The 26,049-nt window shown below is 45.7% G+C and overlaps 1 protein-coding gene across 4 annotated transcripts; it reads left to right on the forward strand.

Moving 5' to 3' along the window:
- Positions 1-1,952: 1,952 nt before the first annotated feature.
- Positions 1,953-26,049, forward strand: nsd1b (nuclear receptor binding SET domain protein 1b). Of its 4 annotated transcripts, none has more exons than XM_068330488.1 (25): positions 1,953-2,051; positions 4,342-5,246; positions 7,757-7,895; positions 9,065-9,234; positions 9,444-12,399; positions 12,722-12,790; positions 13,446-13,558; positions 13,658-13,916; positions 14,206-14,306; positions 15,026-15,071; positions 15,548-15,807; positions 16,290-16,427; positions 16,730-16,853; positions 17,981-18,181; positions 18,273-18,452; positions 19,113-19,269; positions 19,391-19,596; positions 19,672-19,784; positions 19,973-20,119; positions 20,977-21,099; positions 21,181-21,297; positions 21,424-21,565; positions 22,135-22,241; positions 22,326-22,527; positions 22,605-26,049. In XM_068330488.1, exons 2-25 carry the CDS (start codon positions 4,359-4,361, stop codon positions 23,264-23,266), a joined length of 7,620 nt encoding a protein of 2,539 aa, XP_068186589.1. In that variant the 5' UTR covers positions 1,953-2,051; positions 4,342-4,358; the 3' UTR covers positions 23,267-26,049. The 4 variants fall into 4 exon arrangements, with proteins under 4 accessions (XP_068186589.1, XP_068186590.1, XP_068186588.1 ...); XM_068330489.1 differs by lacking the exon at positions 1,953-2,051 and adding an exon at positions 2,236-2,317; XM_068330487.1 differs by lacking the exon at positions 1,953-2,051 and adding an exon at positions 3,201-3,963.

Genomic DNA, 26,049 nt, shown 5'->3' on the forward strand with positions numbered 1-26,049 from the left:
AAATATTTTGCAGACGGTTATTTCAGGTTTCAGTGAAATAAATAATTAGAAATTAGATCCATTTTTCATGGAAACTGCAGCTTCATTGTCAACGTTTCAGTTTTAGGGCTGAAACAAATGTCCTTCAGTCAGTCCAGTGTGGGCTGTGAACACCTGCAGAGCTCTCTGGACTGACAGCCCCTCCCAGGTGAGAGGACCAGCGTCACACAGCAGGGGCTGTGATTGGTCCATTAGTCAGCCTTCTTCTCTGAGGGGTTGATGACAGTTGACAGCCATCTGTTACACAGTGCTGCCCCCATCAGTTGAGTAAAGGAACTGCATGCTATATTTGTGGGCCGTGAAGAGGACCAAATGTCACAGTTTAGATAAAAGGCAGGGGCCATAAACGATTCAACATCGGGCCGTGATTGGCCCACGAACCAATTGAGTTTATTTCCATTACATTATGGCTTTATTCTCTTATCATTATGACTTTAATCTCATGATGTTAAGAATGTATTCTCATGACATTAAGAATATTATTTTCATAATACGAACAGGTTGAGGATGTAAAATCCTACCGATGTTGCTTTGTTCAGTTACATAAGGGCTCTTTCATCTGCAGTTATGTTTGAAATAAAGAGAAACATAAATAAATGCATAAATGAATAAATGCATATTGTTTTCTTACTACTTCCTACTCTGTTTCAGACACATTCATTTGTGTTCTTTGATCTGTACTAATTTCTTAAAATTAAAATAAAAAAGTTATTCTCATAACATTATAACTTCATTATAAGATAATGAATTTATTTTTGTAATTTTATAAATGGATTACCCTGAAGTTATGACTTTTCACAAAATAACAACTTTATTCAAATAAAATTAGTTTATTTTCGTGTTTATTTTCATTTATTTTCATATTATTAGACGTAATTCTCTTATGTCTCTTAAAATTACGTCTGAATTCTCATGACAATATGATTTACTCTCATAATAGGACTGGGGCCTTCTCATTTTAGACTCAATACTTTGTACGATGACATGTCTTTGTTTATCCACACATATATTTGAAATAAAAAATAAAATAAAATAAATGCGTTAATAAACATGATCCTGATGCCACTGTGACTTTATCATCCTAACTGGCTGTATTTCAATGCGTTTTGACAGGGATGGGGTGGGGGGCCTCTACCCGGGGCCCCACACCGTCTAGGAGCGCCCCTGCATTTGCCCCAGCTGAGCTTTATGTCTGTCAGGAGTCTCAACGCTTCGCCAAATGAATCCAGAGCAGAAGGTCCATCTACCGGGGGGGGGGGGTCTGTCATTACTGGCGGATCCGGTCCGGACGGATCGAACGCCCCCCTCCCCCGGTAACGACAGCAACGACCGCGGCTGGACGGAGAGGAGCCGCCCGCCGGTCCGCGGCGCTGTTCCTCCACGCACACCCCCGCAGCAGGCCCCGTCCTGTCCGCCGCTCGTTCCCCTCGACAAAACCGAACCGATCGGCGGCTCTGACACCCCCAGAACCCCCGCTCCGGTTCCGGTACCGGGGAAGGGGTGGGGGGGGGGGCGCTGATGTCAGCAGCAGATCCGGGGAGGGAATCGAGCCCAGACCCGTCCTCCGGTTGACCCAGTACTGCTTCACCCCCCCCCCCTCCCAATAATAAATCTATCTAATAATCCTCAGACAGGAGGCTCTGATGTGGGGGGGGGGGTCGATCATGAACGCCGTTTCCAAATCAAGCCCAGTGTGGTGTTTGTGTGTGTATGTGTGTGTGTGTGTGTGTGTGTTGGGGTTGAAATGGGGGGGGGGCGTCGTTTTTGCACCTGAAACGATCCAGGGTCCGTCTCCAAAGCCGCTCATCTGTGCGTTTCTCTTCACATGGAACCAAAAACGCACCAGAAACCTCGCGTTTCTCGACTGTTCGCGGCCGTTGTACCCCCCCCCCCCCACGGAACTCCCCCAGGCTGTGAGGAGGAGAAACTGGCCGTGTTTTACCTCCACGCACAGAAACACATCATCTCATCGGCGCCGTGCAGTTTAATGTTCAGGTTTTTGCTGTTATAATGTGCGTTTGGAGACACTCTCTCTCACACACACACACACACACACTCTAACACACACACACACACACACACACACACACACACACACACACACACTGCTCCTGCCGTGACAGAAGCGTTCATGAGACTTGAAGGATCTTAACATGTAGATGAAAGTGTTCAGTCGTTTCTCGGGGGGGTGTATCCGACAGCAGCCCCGGCAGCGGGACGCAGCTGGGGGGGCGCGCCGAGCCTCGGTCTCCGTGTCGGGGTGAACTTTCTATCGCTGGTGCGCTGTTAACACTTTGTGGCCTGTTTCTCTCCTCTAAGGCTGGAGGACTCCATTTTGAAGGGACCGGGTGTGCAGACAACAACTCGTCTCAGGAAAGGAAGCCAGTGTGTGTGTGTGTGTGTGTGTGTGTGTGTGTGTGTGTGTGTGTGTGTGTGTGTGTGTGTGTGTGTGTGTGTGTGTGTGTCAGTGTCTGTGTGTGTGTTCCGGGTAGCCCGTTGCACTGTCTCTCTCTCTCGACATCTTTTGGATGACTTCATGTATTTATTTCTTGTCTCCTCTGCCGGTGTGTGTGTGTGTGTGTGTGTGTGTGTGTGTGTGTGTGTGTGTGTGTGTGTGCGTGCGCGCGCGCTATCGAGGTGTGTGTGTGTGTGTGTGCAAGGAGATGCCAGTTGTTGCCACAAGTTTTTGGCATGTGACGCGTTATGTTAATTATTGATGCTTGTAATTAAGCAAAGGGGGCGGAGCTATTTTTGGGGGTCATGTGTGATGTTTTTTGGGTTTTTTTTTTTAATTTATTCTCAGATAATTTCTTTTCTCTCTCTCTCTCTCTCCGTGAAGCGTTCCGCGGCCCCCTTTCTTGTGCGCCATGCTGTGGACCGGGCTGAGGAGGGAGGCAGCGGTGACGCCTGGCAGTGCGCACAGCACAGAGACACTTTGAAGGGGGGGGGGGGGCAAGGCAAGGCAAGAGTCTGCAGGCAGGAAACGACTCCCCCACCATCCAAAAGCGGCGAATTATGAACTTTTAGTTAACAGTAATTAAATCCGGAGTGTCGCTGGAGGAGCCTGAATTTTATTCCAAGGGCCGCTGGACTCTTGTAGAAAAAAAAGAACGGAGGGAGGGAGGGGGGGTGAGAGAGAGGGTGAGGGAGGGAGTACATTTCACAGGATCCAGGCCTAGTAGTATTGCCGCCGGGACTCTCCTCATCCGCTTTCAAAAAATTGGAAATTGGTGCGTTTAAAATCCAAAATGCGCGTTTTGAGGGTCACGTTCGCGGTGACCGACACCGGAATGGTAAGATTCTCGCCACGGATCCCGCGTCATTTGGCGTTTTGTGCGTGATTTTTTTGCTGTTTGATGCACTCAAGGCTGCATCTATCGGGAAGTGTGTGTCCGTTTCTCTCTCTATGTGTGTGTGTGTGTGTGTGTGTGTGTGTTTGTAGGTGAACTTGTGGTGTGTGTTTTTTGCCGCCGTCTCCGGTTGTGTAGCGTCTGCCTTCCCCGTATCGTTCAATCACGGATCAGGCGACACACACATTGCGATCACACACACCTATAAGCGCACACGCACACTTACATTACACACACACACACACACACGCACACACGCGTGTGCGCGCTCAGGCGCGCACGAACGGGTCCATTTTATTCCAGATCGAGGTTACAGCGCCGGCGTGTTAACGTCGGACGTGACGCGCTCTCATAGAATATCTGTGCGTGCGTGTGTGTGTGTGTGTGTGTGTGTGTGTGTGTGTGTATGTGTGTGTGTTTATATGCAGAGACGTGCTTGTGTGCCAGTTTACCTTATCTGTGGAGCTGGATCGTGCTTCATGTCATTGTCATCATATCGCGATAATTTTCTTTCCAGCCTGCTTGTTTTGCGCAGAATCTCCAAAGATGTCACATTAGGTCGATCCGCTCGGCAGTGAGTCTGTTTACGGTCCGCTTTGGACATCATTTGGTGTTTTAATCCATCTCATAGCCGAGCTTTGCTTTTTATTTTCCCTTAAATATAGTTTTATCTGTATTTTATCACCAACTAATAGAGATAACTTACAACTACAGCTATGCTATTGGTGGATTTAGGAGCATGCTATGCGTAAATATGGCTAAATTGACATTTATTATGGCGTTATAATTTCAAATCAGCTGATAAATACTATTATTTATATTATAAAGAGATGAGATGGAGCGACAAAGATGTAATTTATCTTTCACAATCATTCAGATGTTGTCATTTTTTTTGTTTTTCTTTGGAGGCTCTAATCTGGTTTAATTTGATTTTCTTTTTGGGGTGTTTCAGGGGGGAGCCATGCCAGCATGAGTGGGGTGTACCCAAACCCGAGCAGGGAGAGGAGGCATCAGCCCGGCTGCCCTTTGACCCCCGGTCGCGACCTCTCCACCCTGTCCTGCTCCTCCAGACACCATGACCAAAGAATCGGCCTAACCATGTCTACCGCCACCCCCTCCCTCAAGCACGCGTCCGTCTACGGCTTCGCACAAAGGGAGCCCTCCTCCTCCTCTTCCTCCTCGTCTTCGTCTTCCTCCTACAGTCCTCTGAGGCGGCTGCAGCACCTCACCACCATGGTGAGCCAACCCGACCTGGTGCTGCCCGTGAGGGAGCCGGAGAGGAGTTGGGACTGGGGGGTGACGAAGAAGGAGAGGAGGAAAAATATGGACTCCTTTCCCGATTGCGCTGGCGGCGATTTCTCCATCAACCAGGAACCCAACAAGGAGGAGAGCTTCGGTAGAAGTTCCACCAAACAGAAACAACCTGCGGTCCAATCCAGGAGCAGAGACGTCCCGTCGGCCAATCAGAACCAGCCTGTCCTCGCCGAGAAGAAGCCTGATGGGTGTTTCTCTGGCCCCCCGAGCCCGGCTTTCTCCCTGGACAGCGGCAGCCCCTTCGCCAACGGCTTCCTGCACTTTGAGTCCTCTTTGTTTGAGGATGACGAGGATGAAGAGCAGAAGGTCGTGTCTTCTTTGGGGGGTTTGCAGGACAGACGCGAAGCGGTGGAGAACGTCTTTCAGCCCGCCCCCCTGGATGTAACCAACATGGAGCCCACGGTAGCGACATCGTCCGCAAAGGTGGTGACCCGGTCCCAGTCCTCGGGTCAGCGCCGCCGGTACTGGGACGGCTCGGACGACGAGTGGGACAGCGAGACGGAGCTGTTCCTACTGGGGGCCAGTCTCCCCAGGCGTACGATGGCAAGTTTTACTCTCAAACCCGTCTGAAAAGGCTTTTGTTGGGTTCAAGTGGTAACACACGCAGCCCATCACGACACAACTGTGTTTTATGGATTACCTAATTCACACACACACACACACACACACACCATGTGTGTGTTCTACAGCAATGGGCCTGTGGTGGGGCAGAAAGAAACAGCCAGAAAGAGGAGTGTTGATCTAATCCAGTGGTTTTTAGGACGGGTGGGGATCATGTTGGGTTCCCAACGCAACAGGAAGTTACCTGTTTGTTGCTCAAGGAACAAACAAGTGCAGTATTTTCCGCACTATAAGGCGCACCTTCAATGAATGGCCTATTTCAGAACTGTTTTCACAAATAAGGTCCACTGGATTATAAGGCGCGCTTTTGGTTTTTGAGAAAATTAAAGGCTTTTAGGTGCGCTGAAAATACTGTACGTCCTCGTTCCTCTCGCTTAATGCGTTCCAGGAACCACACGCGATTAACGAGTTCCGCCATAGAACGACAAACTATTTATCTTATTATTTACGGTAATTTAAACATTTATGAAACCTCCCCATACTAATATTAAACCACCTTCTATCTGTATTACCTTTTCCCACAATCTTATAAACTGTTTAAAACACTTTTGTGTATCACAGACGTCTGAGACTGACGGAACGGAGCGCACTTCCTGATGCCGTCAGCCAATAGAATGCGCGTACGGTATCACATGACTGCCGATAATTTAGTATAGTCTTTAAGAATGTGCTGTGGTTGGGAGGAATGTGACATCAGATCAGTTTGATCTGTTTCTTATTGTTCACACTGATCTGCACGTAGGAGCTGCATCTGGTATCAGTGTGAACGGATCTGGACCAGAACCCTAAAGTCACAATGAAAAACTTACCATGGGAGCTACCAAACAAAAAAAATCACTTTTTTCTATAGCAGTGGGTTTGTATCCATTTTATATTTAATGATTACTTATTCTTTTCACTGATGAATGAAGTTCATAATGTCAGATACAGCGGGGACAGAAAGTATTCAGACCCCTTTAAATTTTTTCAGTCTTTATTTTATTGCAGCCATTTGCTAAAATCAAAAAAGTTCATTTTATTTCTCATAAATGTACACTCAGCACTCCATCTTGACAGGAAAAAAACAGAAATGTAGAAATTTTTGCAAATTTATTAAAAAAGAAAAAAGGAAATATTACTAAAATTAATACTTTCTGTACCCACTGTCTATTTGAATCAGATTCACTGATGACCATCATCTGATCAGCCAGTTATTATATTTAATAAATGTTCAAAAAGACTTTTAAAAAAAAAAAAAAGAATCCACATCTGTTCCCAGATCTGCTTCAAAAATGCAATCAGTTCATCTCTTCCAGATGAGTTTTAAATATAATCTCTGGAGGTCTCTTGAGACAAACAAAGAAACATGGATGATCACATGACCTCCCCAGTTTTAGATATGATAATTAATGGTCCCACTAGGTAAAAACCAGTTGGAACAGTTTGACAGCAGGGATGTGTCTTAGGTTTTTAATTATGAGTCCAGTTTTTTGCTAACTGGACCGTTATATTCATGTTCAGCAGTCGGTTTATTTATCACACCATCTTGTTTCTGCAGCTTTCACCTGTCTAAAACTACTCTGAAGGGGTCAAACAGTTTCAGGGGGTTGTTTAGAGGTATTTAGGGGTATTTCCTATATGCCCTTGATGTTGCTACCAGTTAGCTCTTTCTACCTGTCTCCTGTTTGAAGCTGAGCTAATAATTTCTTAAATGCAGCTTCATACATAATGCACAGAGTTGACAGTTGTGTGGACTTTGTCGCCTGAGCCTGAGCAAGAAAACACACGTGTGTGTGTGTGTGTGTGTGTGTGTGTGTGTGTGTCACATAATTTCACTTCACCTGCCCTTGGCTAGCCCTGCTACATGCCTGTCATAACTCAGACCTGCTCATGTGTCCCTCCAGTAAAAACTCACCCTGAGCACCTATCCCCAGTCAGACACTGAATGTGGATTCAACTATTGCATTATGGGTAGAAGACACGAAGCCAACCTGTTTCTCAATGTCAATTTGCATTTTTCAAACAGCTACACGCACATAAAAGTGATATTTCAATTTGTGACAGCAGGTAGCTGATGGTTTTAAGGAGATATAACTACTTTCTTTATGTGGTTTTAAAGCTTAATGGAGCTGGATTACAGTATTTTCCGCACTATAAGGAGCACCTAAAAGTCGTTAATTTTCTCAAAAACTGACAGTGGGCCTTACAATCCAATGCGGCTTATATATGAAAAAAAATTTTTACAATAGGCCATTCATCAAAGGTGCGCCTTATAGTCCAGCGCAGAAAATACGGTACCTCCTGAACACGAGAGCTTCTAGATGATTAATTTTCTGCCACGTTTCCAGGCCAAGAGAAGCCTAGACTGTCAAGTCAAGTAAAAAATCTGCTTGAAACACCAAGATGGTCTGATTTTCTAGTGATGTCATATTTCTATCTGTTGTTGACAGCAGCACAGCATCAGGAAAAAGTCGTTGCCGTCTCTGAAGTATTTAGAGGGAGAAGTAATTTGGGCAAAGTTTGGGAGAAGACCCTGGTGGCCCTGCGAGGTGGTTGTTAACACCGAACAGGGCGTCTATCACCGAGTTAAAGGTGGGTGTGCAGCTGCCATGTGTGCTGTCATTTGTGTAATATGCTCTATAGCAGTGGTCCCCAACCCCCGCGTTGTGGACCAGTACCGGTCTGTGGGTCAGTCGGTACCAGGTCAACCAGAAAGAATCCAGAACTTCCATTTTTTTCTGTTTTTCTTTCTGATCTGATTCTGAACAATGTTAAGTTTTAAATGAGTGGATTTTCTCCTCCAGATAAGAGGCTTGTGGAGATGCTTGCCTCGGTCACATGACTACCTTCTTAAAGGGGCAGCTAACACAGAATACATTACCGCCAAACTGAAACTCCCAAGCTAGTAAAACCAACACAAAACAAACATTGCCGTGATGTTACGAGGACGTTATTAATAAAGTTGCATAAACATTGGATTCACATATATTAAAGAAGAGTTTTTATGTTTGTTCTATCATTTTATTTTTTTTGTATTTATCCACCACGCCTTAAGGGACGGTCCGTGAAAACGTTGTCTGATATAAAATCGGTCTGTGGAGCAAAAAAGGTTGGGGACCACTGCTGTATGGAATATTTTGATTGGGGGTGAAATCATGTCACCAGGTGATGATAGCATCATCTTGTTGAAAACTAGCATATGTTTGATGTACCAAACAAAGACCCTTCCTAATAATAGTGTTGATTTTGATAAAAACTAAAGTAACAAAGGACACATGAGGGAAACACATTCAGAAACTTCAGCCGTTGTGTTAGAATCATTAAATTCCTCATAATATTGCATCATTACCATGGTCTATGTCATTTAAAGGCCATGCATGTGACATCACGGCGGACAGAAGCCACTGAGGTCACGTCAACTTAGCATCAGTGTTAACCTTTAAGCTGATTAACTTTTACGTTATAGAAGAAAGAATGTGATTCCACAACAACTCAGTTATCTTTTTATAGTCTGTAAAAAAAACTATGGAAAAGAAAAGCAGAGAAGATAGATTTAGTTGTAGTCCAGTCTCAGAAGTGTGGATCTGTGCCACATCAGAGTGGTTGTAATTCAGTACAGCAGCCATAGATTTCTACATTTAACTTGATTTTTCCCAGAATGTCCACACGTTTCTTTACATTTAAATAAAAATGTAAATTCCATGAACATTTATTAATACTGTTTTGATCCTTGGAGGTAAATCTTTTGTCTCCTGTCTCAGATCCCAGTGACCGTCCCTGTCGGCTCTACTATATCAGGACGTTTGGGGATCCTTCGGAGCACATCTGGGTGGAGGACAGAGCGACTCAGACCTTCAGTGGAGGCTTTCAGTTTGAACAGCTCCCCCTGCTGCGGCGGGGGAAGCACAGACAGCAGAACTACAAACACACTGTAATTATTTTCTAAATGATGTCTTGCTATATTACCTTGGTGATTATCCTGCTGGAATATAAAGAACATTTACACAATAAATAATGATTTTCTTTTTCTTAAGATCAAATATGGTTAGTGAATAAAGGGACAATGACCAAGTTGTGCTGTAGAGTAAATTGTCATGTGTGGATGAATACTGAGCTGTGTTTACCTCTGCGTTTCTGCAGATTGCAAAGCGTCTTCAGGATACCTGGAAATCCGGTGTAGCAGAAGCAGAATCTGTCCTCCCAGAGAGACCCAGGATGGGTACCCCTCTCATTTTTCCCACAGACGACACCTTCCTCAACAGCTCCACACCAACGAAAGCAAACAAGTCAAATCCAACCTTGCCTCTGTCTTCTTCACCCGCCCCTGCAGAGACATTATGCACGACCAATGGACCCATTGCGAGCCCCGAAATGTCCCCAGAAAAGCCAAACATTTTAAAGAAATCTTCCGGCAAGAAGAATCCAAGCAAACCATTAGAGGATATAAATAATGAACACTCTAAAAACAATTTGGGGAAAAACACTGACCAATCTGATAAAGACAATGGAGAGTGTCCGTATTCCGACCTAGACACAATCCCCAAGATTTTGTGTCCTAAAGCACTTGAACGTCAGGCGAAGCTGGTTCCAAACCCACCTTCTGTTGCTGTTGTCAAAGAGACGAAAAAGCAGCCAGAGATTCAAAGCGGTCTTTGGTTTAGTAAATCGGGCAAAGAGAGACGCCCCAAAACAACCAGTCCAATGCCCGATCGCACATTGTTCAGTAAGGTGTCCTCTAAGAAAAAGAACTCAACAGTCATAAGCAAAAAGACGGGGGTTTCCGGTGCCTTCCCCCCCAGTAATGGGCCCAGTGACCAGACATGCTCAGAGAAGCAGAAGAGTCTAGTACCTGCTGAAACAGTTCTGCTACCTGAACCATCCGGACACTTGAAATGTAAAATTGCGATGGTTGCTAATAGTTCTTTTGGTACAAATGGGTGTCCCAGTGACCAGTCAGGAGTGCCTGACAAGCAGAAATCCATAGTTCCCATTGAGACTGTTGTGTCCTGTGATAAGTGTGAGCATTCAAATGATAGACAGACCATTGGTAACACAACTGACTCTGTGGTTGACACAACTTGTAATCAGTTAAGTAAGTTGGAGGTCAAAAAGACGATTGAGCCCATCGCCACGTCCAGTTTCAATGACCAGCTCAGGTTTTCAGATGGTGAAGAGAGTGTCAGTCAAATGGAACCTTCTGATGCGATGGCGCATGAAAAGGTCTGTGCAAATGATAGAGTGGCTGGCAAAACAGAGGAAAAAGAAAGTCCCCAACCAACATCTGGTGTAAAAGTTGACACTGATGAGGCACTCGGAAGACTAGAAAGGCAAAAAAGTCTGTTTTCAAAGTTTAGGCAACCGTTTGTCAGATTAATTCGCAAAGATGTGATGGATGGAAGGTTGAACTGCAGTGTGGTTATTAGTCCCACTGACAAACCTGAATGCGCAAAGAATGAAAAAATACCTGAAACTAATGTGACAAAATCAGGTTGCGTGGACGCGTCTATCTCCAAAGACGAACCGGTCAGTCCAGAATCCACCAAGATCTCAGTTAAGAAGTTGAAAGCAAGTGTCGGGACTGGTGTTCTTCACCTCTCATCAGAATCACAAGTGAAAATAATCGTTGCCTCCAAAGTGGAAGGTGTGTCTGATAAATTAGACGTTACGGAAACAGAGACTATCCCAGTTTTGAATGCAACAAGCACGTCCCCTGAGCAGTCAGGTAGCACAGACCAAAAACAGACATCTGCCCCTGACACAGGTCCGCTGCCTTCAAAAGAGCAAGAGAATATCAAATGTGGGAAAACACCTGAACCTGAAAGCCCACCGTCCGAGAAAGCCAAGAAAGTTGTCCACAAAGCAAAGCGGGTCACTAAAGTCCGACTACCGGAGCAGCCCGCACACCTCCCAGCCAGCAGTCGTCTGATGACCAGAGCCCTGAAGGCCCTACGGGAGGCAGAACAGAAGAAACGTGAAAAACCCAGAAACCAGTCTGAGGAGAAGAATCCATCAAGAAAAGATGAAGACTGTGTGCTTCACTCCTCGTCCAACTCCACCTCGAAAACTAAACCCCTACGAGACTGCGGCTCTAAAATAAAATCTAAATCCCGTTGTAACGGCAAGGCTGAGTATGATCGGGAGACTAGTAGCACCCCTCATCTGGTGTCGTCTGATTCAGATGAGTTTGAAATTGAAGTCAAGAGTGAAGATGAAGACCTCTCAGTATCCTCAACCCCGCCAATGGACTTCATACCTCTGACTTCTAAAGTAATCGCGAACAAGGAAGATCGCTCTTCATTAAACAAACGCTCGTCATCATCACCTTCATCATCACCTTTTGCTTTCATGAATGCCTTTAGAAATATGGAGGAGGTGTCCTTCCAATCTCTGACTCCTGATGCCAATGGTAAACCCATCGGCTTCAAACCGGACACCAACTTCAAGTTCAGCACTTTTCTCATGATGCTAAAGGACTTGCACGACACTAGAGAACGGGATGGGACGCCGTTAGAACTTGAAATTGGGCCACCAAGCGCACATGTTAAGAAGGAACCTTCAGTGATACCCGGAGAGGATACCCCTTCTGGGCAAAATCAGCAAATTGAGCACGTTCTTAACAATTCGTGTTCGGGTAAAAATAAAGCCGCGCACAATAAAGACAGTAAAGTCTGCAGTCGGACATCGAAGAGACCCGGTAACAGAAGGGGAAGCTCCACTGCACTGAAAAAGAAAGCCAACCACAAAGTGCTGTGTCGCTCTTCCAGGTCTGGACCTGGATTTCCAGGCCTGGAATCTTTGCCCAGAAATAATCCTACGATAGAAGTGGAACCCACAGTCCAGTCTCTGTTGGACATGACGACCAGCAATTGTTTGAAGCAGACAGGAGATGATCAACGAGTGGTTGGACAGGAGGACGAAGAGGAGGAGGAGGAGGAAGAAGGGATGTGGACCAGGGTCAGTCACGATCTGCAGGACATGCTGCCTTTGGAGCAGAGGGGGTGCAACACTACACTGTGTCTGGAACAGCCCAATCCCCTTGTTACAGACTGCTCTGAGACCAGCCTAACATCTATAGAAGGAAACAACACAGCAGGAGGTAAGGAGAGTCCAGCCCTGTGTCGCCCCAAGATTATGAAGGAGGTTGATCCACATCTTCTATAATCCAGCATAAACACACTCAAAGGCCAAAACACCAGCTAGATACAACAATAATACACATGTAAAGGTGGATGGATGATGGATATGTATGGATGGATGAAGTATGGATGGATGGATCTCACACCCTGGCCTTTTGGAGGTATTTACGTCCTGAATGAACCTCAGGTCATTCAACTCTTCCACAGTGGTTTTACTTATTGAAATATTTGTTCCATGTTTCCACGTTGTTCTGTATTGCATTATTTAATTTCTCCTTGTAGGTGGATTTGGTGTGCAGGCCCCCACTGACACTGACACCGACATCACAGACATGGTGTTGAACATTAACGGTGAATATTTCTTTGGTTTTCGACGATCTGATGTTTGACTGATCCTCATTTATGGCCTCATCTGATTCACTTGGGATTTAGTCGAGCCTTTAGCGTCTCTTGACTGTTTGTCTTTGCTGGTGCTTAACTTTTTCATGTGCATCTATCCAACTTTAAAGACCAAATTTGAAGTAAAAATAAAAAAAAACGGTAAATATGCTCATAAAACTGTCTCATGCTGAAAGATTCAAAGGAGTCTTAATGTAAATGATGACTGTCACGATCTGCCACACATATAGCCTGTGATTTCTACAGATGTGTGCAGCTCTACCCAATACCTCATGATTATTACATGCTTATTACATGTGATGTATTGTAATTGTCAGTGTTTGTCCGTTCGTTAGTCTGCCAAATATCTTCACAACCGTTGCAGATAGAAAGATGAAACAAAAAGCACATTACTCGGGCACCAAAGGGGATAAAAATGAGATGATGACCTTGACCTTCAGAAAACTAGGTCAAGGTCAAGCTTTCACTTTTATACCTTTTTCGATACACATCTCTGAAACCTGATGAGATAAAAGCACAAAAACAAAAAGAAACATTTTCATATATGCTGTCTGATACGCTTTAAAAAACAAACTAGTGATTTTTATTATATGTTGTTTTTTTTCAGCACATAAACGAATCAGAAAACCCAGTAAGAGGCTGATTGAGTGGACGGAGGAGTACGATCAGATTTTCTGCACGAGGAAGAAAACCAAAAAGCCTCTCCCGTTGATCGGAAAGGTAAAACTCAAATCGATTAACACGTGATGTTGCGTGGACAAAACCACCTCTGCCAGCATTGAGCATCATCTTCATCAGCTTCTTGATTTGTTTCTCCAGGCGGCTCGCCCCGTGACGCCCACCTCCCCAGAACCATCAGGACTGGACAAGGATGCACACGACCCCCCATCTTTGAACCTACTTCCTGAAATCCAGACACCACCTCCTGAAGAAGTCACTACCGTAACATCGGCACCCCCCGAGCTACAAATCCCAAGCACTGAAAACACAACTACCCAAGATGCAACTGTTCTTTCCATCGACACGCTCACCCCTCCCCCTGAAGCTGATCTCATGCTGTCAGAAGGTCTGGTCACTGGTAAGACAGTCTCACTTTGGTTCCTTACAACTGTGTCTGGTTTACACAGACAATAGAGACTGAATATCAGAGCCTGAATGGCCAAAAGAATGTGGACATCAACACCAAGTTACCAGAATTTTCCTGATGTCTGGCATCAGCCCTAGAATCAGCTCCATCACGTGTGGTCACGAGTCACGAGACTTTATACAGCTTGGTATCTGGTAGATACCTTGAGACACATTCAGCTCCTGTGTTCCTGTTTTTCTGAACCTCATGAGTCGTGTCGTGTTTGGTGTTTGACTGACAGGAAACGCTCCCGTGTTGGGGAGGAAGAGGAAGAGGAAACCGACCCAGAAGATCCTGGAGTATTGTCTGGAGGCCGAAGCCTCCACGGGCCCCAAGAAAAAGGTATGCGTTCGTTTTTTCACCTGCTTTTGATTTTATACACCCAGAATGAAGGAGTCCAAAACAGCAGCTCCATAAGAAATATTTCTTTGAGGTAATAATGTTTATCAAAGTGTGTTTGGAGACTGTGGTTCAAGCTGTCAGTATCAGCATATTTTAGCTTCACATAGACAGTATTTTAATAATGTTCAGTGAATGCAAATTTATTTAGCTTGCAAACAATTAAATATTATTTTTTAATATAGTACAGCAAAAACTAATAAATTAATATTATATGTTTTTATTTGGATTTATTTTACAGTAACATTTGTTTTTAATGGTTTTGTAGTGATTCTATGATTCCAATATTTGTGGCAGACAAATGTAAAGTCGAGTAAAATGATTTAAACCTGATTTTTATTTTTCAGTGTGTTTTTTTTTTTAAACTGACATATAATTGAGAACGACAGAACTCAAAACGATGTAAACCAATGTTTTCCTGTACCTTCCTGCTGTATTTCTGTTAAAATACAGAAGTCATGTGATTTATTCCTTCAGGAATAAATATACTGTACATCGCTGTATATCCGATGTGAAGGAATGAGAGGTTAAGGTTGATCCACATCAGCACCAGCTGATGTTCTAGTCTGTGTATTTTCTTTTGTGATATTCTATGTTTTCTGGTCAAACAAGCGGATGTTTTCTTGCTGCTGACTTGAGGGTTCTAATGTTTCTTTTCACAGGTCAAAACTCTGAAGAACTCGACTAAAGAACCTGCTGCTCCTTCAGGTGGGCTTCAGTTTCTCTTTATTTTTTATTTGTATTTATGTGCTCTTTCAGTGTTTTGGAGCCTGAAATCTCAGGAGTTTGTGACGCCACCAAGGCCACACAGTCCTGTCTGCATACTTAAGCAAATGGAAAAAAACTTAAAGAGTTCTGTCTCAGGTCATTTAATGAAATTTGCACAATAGTTCTAGTTGGATAAACAAAAAAAAATGAATCTGCAAACAAACAAATAGACTAAAGTGGATTAAAACCAACTCTTAGCGGGAGGTAACAAAGTAAACTTACATCTTTTGTGACTTTGGAACAACTATTTTTACACTTGACATGAGAAAAATGTCATTTTAAATGACATTTTAAATTAGAATTTTAAAAAAATCTTTATTCCAGTGTTAAAACCAGATTATTATTTATTATTATTCCAGAGTCTCAGCCAGATTTCTGCTTCATGTGTCGCAACTGTTTTTCTTTCTGGAACACAGATTCTGCTGCGGGGTCCATCAACCTGAAGACGAAGCTCACAGCCCACAGCTCCACACCCCCACCCACAGAGACCCCCACCTCCATGCCCATCCTCGCCCTGGAAACCGACCCTCCTCCCAGCTCCCCGGCTCGCTCCCCTCCGGCTCTGGCCCCGCCCCCACCCGACCCCGCCCAGGCGGAGACGCCGTCACCGGAGGACATTCCCGAAGCGGAGGAAGATAAAGGTCAAGAAGTCAAGAAGGACACAGCGGGGTCAGAGGTCAGCTGCCTGTTCCCTGTGATGGAGTTACATTCAAACTCGTCACAGATTTTTTTATTTCATAAAAAGTCCAAATTCCTCAGGTTTGGAAATCATTCTTGAGCTGGGTAAATTATATTCCTTAAAAACTGCTTTGAGAAAATCAAACACGCCCTTCTAAATCATGTTTTTCCTGTACTTTTTTATGTTGTTTTATTTTATTAATTTATTTCTATCTGCTACACTTTTTTTTTTCATCCTAAAGGATGAAGAGACATCATCTCCTCCTGGCTCTGGTTAAAAAAAAAATCCTTGAATTGATTTTTTTTTTTCCAGGGAAGAAAAGCAGATTTGAAACGTCAATGTTTATGTCTCTACCATTAATCGATCGATGGATGGGTCCACCTCTGAGCAGTTACAGGAATGCTAACTGCTAATGGTTAGCCTAGATTCTTTGATCAGAAGGGCCGTTTCATTTATTTCTCTTTTCTGTGTCTTCTCAGGGCGACTCGTCCAGTTTAGATCACAGCTTCTCCTTCCTGAAGGACGACCTGCTGCTGTGTGACGACGTGCTTCTGCCTTCCAGGAAGATCATCGGGGACAGAGGAGGCCCCGCCTCCATGAAGGAGAACATCTGTCAGGTGAGGCGAGGCTCCGGTTTAATGATGGAGAGAAGTCTGATGAATCCACTTCTCCTCAGTATCGCCCTCAGCTGGAACATTAATCCCTTCATTTTGTTCTGAAATATAAATCTAGAGGAATGTCAGAAGACTGACAGTCCTAATCAGTCAATAGGTTATTAATTATTAATTGCTTTATTTTGAAATCTACTGATGCTGCCTTCTGTCAGCCAGAGGTTGTCGTTTCTCTGCCCGTCTTCATCGCCACGCTCCATTCCATCTCTTTCACAGTTTCAGGCGTTGTTTTTGTGTTTTTGCTGCAGGTGTGTGAGAAGACGGGGGAGCTGCTGCTGTGTGAGGGTCAGTGCTGTGGGGCGTTCCACCTGCCCTGCATCTCTCTGGCCGAGGCCCCGAAGGGGAAGTTTGTCTGTCCAGAGTGCAAATCAGGTACAGCTGACCATAAAGAGAATTTTTTGTAACATATATATACATATATATATATATATTATATATATTATTAGCAGTGTAGTTCATCCCAGCGCCAGTACACTGTCTGTGGTGAGATGTGAACCCATGACAGCCTGCAGCATTCCTGTCTGCACAAAAACAACCAGCGAGCCTTTTGTTGTACGTTCTGCTAATGTAAGCAGAGTAGCTGAAGGTAGTGGAGCACACAACAACACACACACACAACAACACAACACACACACACACACACACACACACACAACACCACACAACACACAACTCATTCACAATAATCATCAGACTTCACACAACATTTAAACTCCAGCTGATTGAACTCACAGCCAGCCTGTCCTCATGCACCTTATTTATTCAAGCCGACTACGTAGTACGTATGAAGGTCGTCATGGCAACAGATCCAATACAAATATTAAAACATTAGTCATAGTTAAAGTCATTACCCTAAACCCCAGCAGCCTCTGATAGGCTGACCCTCGTCATGTGACGCCATGAAAACCTGCCCTTGAATCTTGACGACATTAATGCCGTTATTAGTCTGATGGTTATTCTAGAAAGAACTAGAATTCACAGATGGATCCGGATCAGGATTGGTAGAAGATAAATTTGACTCCTGACTGGATCAGTTTCAGCTCCGATCTGATCTCAGGTCAGTCTGGATCGGTTTAATCTGTTACTTCACATCAAAGAGTTGAAACAGATCCAGAATATGAGCTGGATCCAGATTAGAATGTGTTCTAGATCTAATGGTGATGTCGTCCGGTCAGTTCTGGTAACATCATCCATCAAGTTGGATAATTATATCCAGTGTTTGTCTAATAATGGAGGTGAATCTGGATCCAGATGGATTCAAACTCTGATGTGTTTTTCTTTGGGTCAAACCTGCCTCTGAAAGAATTTCATTAAATTATGTTTCATTTCATTTTTATTCATTATATTTGTAGTAATCCTGCAAATAAACAGACAAACAAACGTCAGCAAAGTTTCCCACAGGTCGTGACCTTGCTGTGGGGCTAGTTTCTCTGTATCTGTGCCACTCCTGAACACAGACTTGTTGTTTTAAACGGTCCCGTCTGCTTCCTTCCCATCAGGCGTCCACACCTGCTTCGTGTGTAAGAAGCGCAGCGAGGACGTGCGTCGCTGCATGATTCCCGTCTGTGGGAAATTCTACCACGGGGAGTGTATCGCTAACTACGCCCCCACCGCACCCGTGAGCCGAGGCTTCCGCTGCTCCATCCACGTCTGCCTCACCTGCTTCATCGCCAACCCCAACAGCTCCACCCTCTCTAAAGGTGAACCCCACGAGACCCCCAGGGGCGGCTGAATCGTTTGGAGCACCTTTAACAGTGTGTGTGTGTGTGTGTGTGTGTGTGTGTGTGGTAGGTCGTTTGGTCCGGTGTGTGCGCTGTCCAGTAGCCTATCACGCTACGGATCTGTGCATGGCAGCAGGATGTGTCGTTCTCTCAAACAACAGCATCGTCTGTCCCAACCACTTCACCCCCCGCCGCGGCGTCAAGAACCACGAGCACGTCAACGTCAGCTGGTGCTTCGTGTGCACCGAAGGTACCGTCCCCGGAACACCAGGGCTAGTTTAATGACCCGACTGACTGGGACCGGGTCACAAACCTGACTTAACCTGACCAAACCCGGTCTAAACCTGGTGTAAACCTGATTAAATCTGGTTCTAACCTCACCAAACCTGGTCGAAACCCAGTCCAAACCTGGTGTAAACCAGGTTTAGTCCTAACCTGACTAAACCTGGTGTAAACCCGGTTCAAACCTGGTCCTAACCTGATCCAAACCCAATTCAAAACTGACCCAAACCTGTTCCAAACCCTGCTAAAATCTGGCCCAAATCTGACCACAGGCTGACCCTTAACCTGACCATAATTTGCACCCCCCCCCCCCAAATATGACAGTAACTCCAGCAACCAACAAGAACTGCTCATCTGTGTAAGAAACCTTTGAACTGAAGGTATTTCCTGGTGCTGATAAAGAGCTCATGAGTGCTGATCAAATCCATCAATGATATTGATGATGAAGATGAATAAATGAAGTTGATGATTCTGTAAAGCCTAGGTGTTAATAGGGAGGGGGGTTGGTGCCCATAGCTGTTTAGTCCAGACTCCAGTCTTTAAACTGGAGCTAAATTGATAGCTTAGCTTAGCATGTCTGCGGTAGAATTCTGCAGTTTACCTTGTTGTTTCTCCTCCCGTGCTCCAGGGGGCAGTCTGCTCTGCTGTGAGTCCTGCCCTGCTGCCTTCCACCGGGAGTGTCTGAACATGGAAATGCCGAAAGGCAGCTGGTACTGCAACGACTGCAAGGCCGGGAAGAAACCTCGCTACAAGGACATCCTGTGGGTGAAGGTCGGGCGCTACAGGTCGGTTTGGGTGATTCAAAATCAGAAAATACTTTGATTCACGACCAAATAGCTGAAAATTTAACATTTTAAAATGTGCATATTCATTCTTTTTTTTCCCATCTTCCCCTGCTCTGTGGAGGTGGTGGCCCGCGGAGGTCAGCCACCCTAAAACCATCCCAGAGAACATCCAGCGGATGAGACACGACGTTGGGGAGTTTCCCGTCCACTTCTTCGGCTCCAACGATTACCTGTGGACATACCAGGCCCGGGTCTTCCCTTACATGGACGTGGACGCCAACAGCAAGGAGAAGATGGGGAAAGGTGTCGATGCCACCTACAAGAAAGGTAGGTTGACATGTTTTTTTTGGTGGCGTCTCGGCGTCGCTCCTGCTCTGCTGACAGGAATGCGTTGATTTTCAGCGCTGGAGGAGGCGGCCGTGAGGTTCAGGGAGCTGCAGGCAGAGAAGGAGCTCCGACAGCTTCAGGAGGACAGGAAGAACGACAGGAAGCCACCTCCATACAAACACATAAAGGTCAGGCTTAACTGACGTTTACTCATTGGTTGTTTTATTAGTTATCCATTGTTGATTATTGGTTCACCAGAAACAGTTAAAAATTTAAAGTAATGAAGCTCTGATGGTGGAAATAACTTCAAATCAGTGATGAGTGTGTTGAATGTGACCAGAAATTAAAGCACTGTTCCCAACTTTATTTCATTCAGGTGAATCGACCAATAGGAAAGGTTCAGATCTTTACAGCCGACCTATCAGAGATCCCTCGCTGTAACTGCAAGGCGACGGATGAGAGTCCCTGTGGGATGGACTCCGAGTGCATCAACCGCATGCTGCTGTACGAGTGTCACCCGCAGGTAAAGACGCCCCTCCACCGATGAACTCAGAGAGTCAGAGTCAGACTGTTGCCCCGGCAACACAAAGACAAAATCAGAGACAGACCTGTGATTGGTCTGTTTCCGTAATGGAAATAAACCATCTGCACTGCATCACATCACAACCAACCTTTAAATGTTGGTTTGTTTTCATGTGCACACACACACCTGTATGTACCTGCATGTGCACATACACACCTGTATGTACCTGCATGTGCACACACACACCTGTATGTACATGCATGTGCACACACACACCTGTATGTACATGCATGTGTACACACACACCTGTATGTACCTGCATGTGCACACACACACCTGTATGTACATGCATGTGCACACACACACCTGTATGTACCTGCATGTGCACGCACACACCTGTATGTACATGCATGTGCACACACACACCTGTATGTACCTGCATGTGCACGCACACACCTGTATGTACATGCATGTGCACACACACACACACACCTGTATGTACATGCATGTGCACACACACACACCTGTATGTACATGCATGTACACACACACACACCTGAATGTACATGCATGTGCACACACACACCTGTATGTACATGCATGTGCACACACACACCTGTATGTACATGCATGTGCACACACACACACACACCTGTATGTACATGCATGTGCACACACACACACCTGTATGTACCTGCATGTGCACGCACACACCTGTATGTACATGCATGTGCACACACACACACACACCTGTATGTACATGCATGTGCACACACACACACCTGTATGTACATGCATGTGCACACACACACCTGTATGTATGACAACATGGTGAACTTTGACTCTCTCACCTGCAGGTGTGTCCAGCGGGTGAGCGCTGTCTCAACCAGGCCTTCACCAAGCGTCAGTACAGCCAGGTGGAGATCTTCAGGACCCTGTCTCGAGGGTGGGGGCTCCGCTGCGTCCACGACATCAAGAAGGTAGCGGCGCTACGCTGACAGGTCCAGCACCAGGTCCGTATCCGTGAGCCCCGTCTGAGGGTCATCCTGTCTTCCTCTCAGGGGCAGTTTGTGAGCGAGTACGTGGGGGAGATGATCGATGAGGAGGAGTGCAGGTCCAGGATCAGACACGCCCAGGAGCACGACATCGGGAACTTCTACATGCTGACGCTGGACAAGGTTAGCGATCCTTCAGACTGACCAGGGCCTCACACACACACACACACATCTACTGGTGTGTGTGCATCGTCTATAGAAACCCGATCAGGATGTGTTTGATCATGTGTGTGTGTGTGTGTGTGACAGGATCGCATCATCGACGCGGGGCCGAAGGGGAACGAGGCCCGCTTCATGAACCACTGCTGTCAGCCCAACTGTGAGACCCAGAAGTGGACGGTGAGCGGAGACACCCGGGTGGGGCTGTTCGCTCTGGTCGACGTCGCTGCAGGTTCGTCCTTCATCCTGGGTTAACGGTGACATCATCAGCCTCAGGAGTGACATCATCACCCTCAGGAGTGACATCATCAGCCTCACATTAGAGCAGAGAGATCGCGTGTTACATCCTTTTCAACGCAGAAATCTCTCACCTAAAAAGATGTGGCCATAAGAACATGAATGGACTGTCTAAAAATAAATAGATCAAAAGTGTGGTTTGACCAAAAACTACATTTCCCACAATGCAGTAGCTAAGCCCATTTTAACTGTGAGAAAAAAGTTATAAAAGGACTTATAAAAAGATTTATATTATAAAAGAGCAATGTTCTGAGCAGCTGTAATGTTTGCAACTTGAATAAGTGATAAATTCAGTTATTTAAAATTAAGGATTAGTTACATTTATTTTACATTACATTGAGTTACATTTATTAGTTACATCTGGCCCTCAGCTGTTATGCTGAAAATGAGTTTGACACCCCTGTCCTTAGGTGTCTGCATAGCATCCAGTGTTGGTGGATTAATGTGTGTGTGTGTGTGTGTGTGTGTGTGTGTGTGTGTGTGTGTGTGTGTGTGTGTCTCCAGGCACGGAGCTCACCTTCAACTACAACCTGGAGTGTTTGGGCAACGGGAAGACGGTCTGTAAATGCGGCGCTTCGAACTGCAGCGGCTTCCTGGGCGTCAGGCCGAAGGTGAGGCTTCAGGACCGACAAACGTTCCGACGCGTCTCGTTTCTGTCTCCATCACTAACACCTCCTCCTCTCCCCCCACACCAGAACAACCCCCCGGCTGACGACAAAAGCCGCAAACTAAAGAGGAGGGGCCACGGCAGGAGGAAGAAGAAGGCGGTGGTGACGAAAGAACGCGAGGACGAGTGTTTCAGCTGCGGCGACGGAGGGCAGATGGTTTCCTGCAAGAAACCCGGATGTCCCAAAGTTTACCACGCCGACTGCCTCAGCCTCACCAAGAGGCCCGCAGGTCGGCGCTCCATCCGCATCACGAGTCATCACTTTCGCCGTGACACGGCGCTAACGTCTCCCGATTCGGATTTGCAGGGCGTTGGGAATGTCCGTGGCACCAGTGCGACATCTGCGGGAAGGAAGCGGCGTCCTTCTGCGAGATGTGCCCCAGCTCCTACTGCCCCCAGCACCGCGAGGGCCTCCTCTTCATCTCCAAGCTGGACGGGAAGCTGTGCTGCAGCGAACACGACCCGTGCGGACCCGACCCGCTGGAACCCGGCGAGATCCGGGAATACGTGCCCGAGCCCAGCGCTCTGACCTCGGGTCTGGGAATGGCCGTCATCCCCTCCTCCTCCTCCTCCTCCTCCTCCTCCGCCGCCGCCGCCGCCTCCTCCTCCAACGCCGCCGGACTCAATCCTGCCAGGAGGGTCCAGGAGTCACTTCCTGCCTTCTCCATCCCGGTACCCATCACCATTCCGGTCGCCCCGAGGGTCTCCTCGCCCGTCCCCAGCAGCTCCGACACCCCCAGTAGTCCGCACATGTTCGACCTGCCGCACTACTCCCCCATCTCCTCCTACGAAGAGGAGAGGGATGAAGAGGAGGAGCTCCTGTCGGAAGGAGAAGAGGAGGAGGAGGATGAGGAGGTCTCCTGGCAGAAATCTGACTCTCACGAAGAGGAAGAGGAGGCGGTGATGGTGGGAGTGGAGTATATTGAAGAGGAGGAGGAGGAGGAGGAGGAGGAGGAGGAGGAGGAGTGATAGTGTTTTATTATTCACATTGGTGCAGGAGCTGCTACAAACCGAGGCCTCGGCCGTGACGGGAGGAACGGAGAAGAATATTTAGGACAAAACTAAATCAACACATGAAGAGATGGACTTTAGATGAATCAGCAGCAGAAACCCGGCGTAGACGTGTACAGATGTTTAGTATTTATTTAGTTTTGTCCTGGTAATCTGTGGTTTTTCCTGCCTCAGCGCCTCACATGAGCTGTGGACATTTTTCTCCCTGTTGTGACTGGTTTCATTCTGGTCTGTCCAGTAATCATAACGGTGTCGCTTCCTGTCTGTCGGTGATTTTGGGGCTCGTGGGCCAATCAGCTGGAGGATGGGGGTGGACAATAACGCGGTCTTTTTGGTTTGTGATGCTGTTGCTTCCGGTTTGTCTTCTCCGCGCCTCAAATCGTTTGCTGGTGCTTTTAACAGCTGATCGCAGATGGCCCCGCCTACTGAAGCGAAAGAGCCTGCTGATTGGTCGGCCTGATGTAGCCTTACCGACGTCCCTGCATCTGAAAAATGCATTTTTAAAGATCGCCTTCCATCCATCCATCCATCCATCCTAATCATCTCATCTACAGCCGCTTATCCACCCTGTGGGGTTACGAGTCTGCAGGGTACATCCCAGACGAGACGCCAGCTCATCATGGGGGCGCGATTGCTTTGAGCCTTAGAAAAGTAATCTGTATTTTGCTCCGTAACTTTAAAGGATTTCTTATTTTAAGCAATTACAGAACGGAGCAGCAGGTTTGTTTCATAATTTCATGGGATTTCATGGGATTATTATTCCCGTTCCACCCCTCAAAAATCAGCCCGATGTCACCTATCTTTGTTTTTCTGAAAATGTCCACAAACCTGCCTGCATGCAGAGATTTAGGGTGTTTTTAATATCTTCATCTCCAACCAGTATTAAGAGGAATTTAACAATTTCATGACAAAAAAAGGACAAATTCAATTTAACATTTTATCGCGACAGGAAAGCCTCCTGAGGTTTGACCTCATCGTGGTCCCCTGAAGCTGTGTCGTTGGTTATTCAGCAGGTCTAATAGACTACCCTGGTGATGTCTGCTCGGCTCTGTGGGCTTTATTTACACGCTGTCTCACAAACGGTCCAGAGGAGTCCAGTTTGAATTCCTTCCTTCATCTGAAGAAGCAGAAATCTGGAGGTTGAGCTGTTGGGAACACGGACTCCTGTCACGACGCCCCGTCCTTATCCCACACGTTTCACGCCGTCTTCATGCTTAATATTGTCTGTGTGTTATCTGCCAATGCCTTAGAGTGTGTTTGTTCTGAGATATTTTTAAAGGGTGTGTTTGGCACCAGGGAGCCAAAATAACCCCCAACATTGCCTTTTTAACGTTGCCCCCATCATGACGTTTCATTCCAGTGTAATTATGAGCTGTTAGATCTCAATCATTGACCTGTGAATACAACTAGATAAATATATCAGAAGCTATGAAATAACTGCTCTGGTCTCGTTCTTGTCTCCTTTCATTAGATTAACATTAAGATGTCAGAGTTGGTCTTGCAGAATTTAAGATTATTGGATTAGAAAGAGTCAAACATTTGAATATGATGGACGTGGATTTTTATTTTTTATTCAGATTCAACCCCAATATACCAGTTATTTTTGATTTTGCCAAATATTCCCTGAGAAATGGGACAAAATGCAAAAAGATCTGCAAAGATTGAAGTTTAGTTTTACATAACTTTTTTTTTCACTCCAAGTCTTGACAAGCAGAATAAAATCACAGTTACATGTAATTTCTCTTTTAACAAGCCTTTAATTCTGCAGAACATGTTTGTATTTCACTCATCTGTCCTCAACAGTTCGGTGAAAATATTGTAGAGCAAAAAAAAAAAAAAATCACATGAAGAAAAGCCATTTTTTTGTTTCCACATCTTCAGGGTGGCACAAAATGAAAGGCAATAAATTACAAGTCGTGTCTTGGGGAGAAGACATCTGTCTAGATGCAAATATGGTTTGAGAACGCTGAAATGAGCATTTTTGTCACTCGTTACGACATTCACCGTTGCTGCTTTCCTGTGTTGGTAAAAACCTGCTGTGTCTCAACTCAAAAGGGAAGGGAACCGTTCCCTCGTCACGTCTGCGGAAGTGAAGACGGCAAAATCGTGCTTCCCCTGCTTCACACATCATTCACTCTAAATGTGGACCAGTCTTTAAATATGAATTGTTCCAGTCAGCGAAGGCCGAGCTAATCAGTGAGACGTGTGGGGGTTGAACTGAGTGACAAATAGTGAGAACTTTAAGTAGGAGCCCATAAATGTTTCAGATTAAAAGCACTGTATTTGCTTCTAACAGAACCTCACAGGTTTGTTTCTGCAGCTTCTTTCCTCCCATATATTTTATATTATAGTGATGTCACAGAAACCAACAGCTCTTATTGGCTCTGGGGGAGTTTTACAACATAAACCTTTCATGGAATGAGCTGCATGTATTTTGAAGCTCCAAAGCTTTATGGATATGTAACGTCACGAGTGACCGCTGGGCAAAATAATGTACCTGATATCCATTTCTGCCCATACATCCACTGTAGTCACATGAAAATCTCTGGAGAGTTGATTTCAGAGATGCTCACACACACTCACACACACACAAGATGATGTAAACAAACCATTTCCCTCCTGAAGCGTCACATGACCAGCGACCAGCTGGACCACCTCTCCCAGTCTGGTCACTGGAACGATTCGCCGTCACCCCTCAGGTCGTCCTTCTACATCCTCAGTCATGGGATGACCAACCAGGA

The sequence above is a fragment of the Antennarius striatus genome, chromosome 13 (assembly GCF_040054535.1).
Source record: "Antennarius striatus isolate MH-2024 chromosome 13, ASM4005453v1, whole genome shotgun sequence".
Classification (NCBI taxonomy): domain Eukaryota; kingdom Metazoa; phylum Chordata; class Actinopteri; order Lophiiformes; family Antennariidae; genus Antennarius; species Antennarius striatus.

What these genes read in the sequence shown, in the direction of transcription:
- nsd1b (XM_068330488.1), top strand. Translation starts at nt 4,359, where the DNA reads ATGAGTGGGGTGTACCCAAACCCGAGCAGGGAGAGGAGGCATCAGCCC. An exon ending in CGTCTATCACCGAGTTAAAG is followed by an intron (nt 7,896 to 9,064) that starts GTGGGTGTGCAG and finishes CTCCTGTCTCAG; the next exon opens with ATCCCAGTGACCGTCCCTGT. An exon ending in AGCAGAACTACAAACACACT is followed by an intron (nt 9,235 to 9,443) that starts GTAATTATTTTC and finishes GCGTTTCTGCAG; the next exon opens with ATTGCAAAGCGTCTTCAGGA.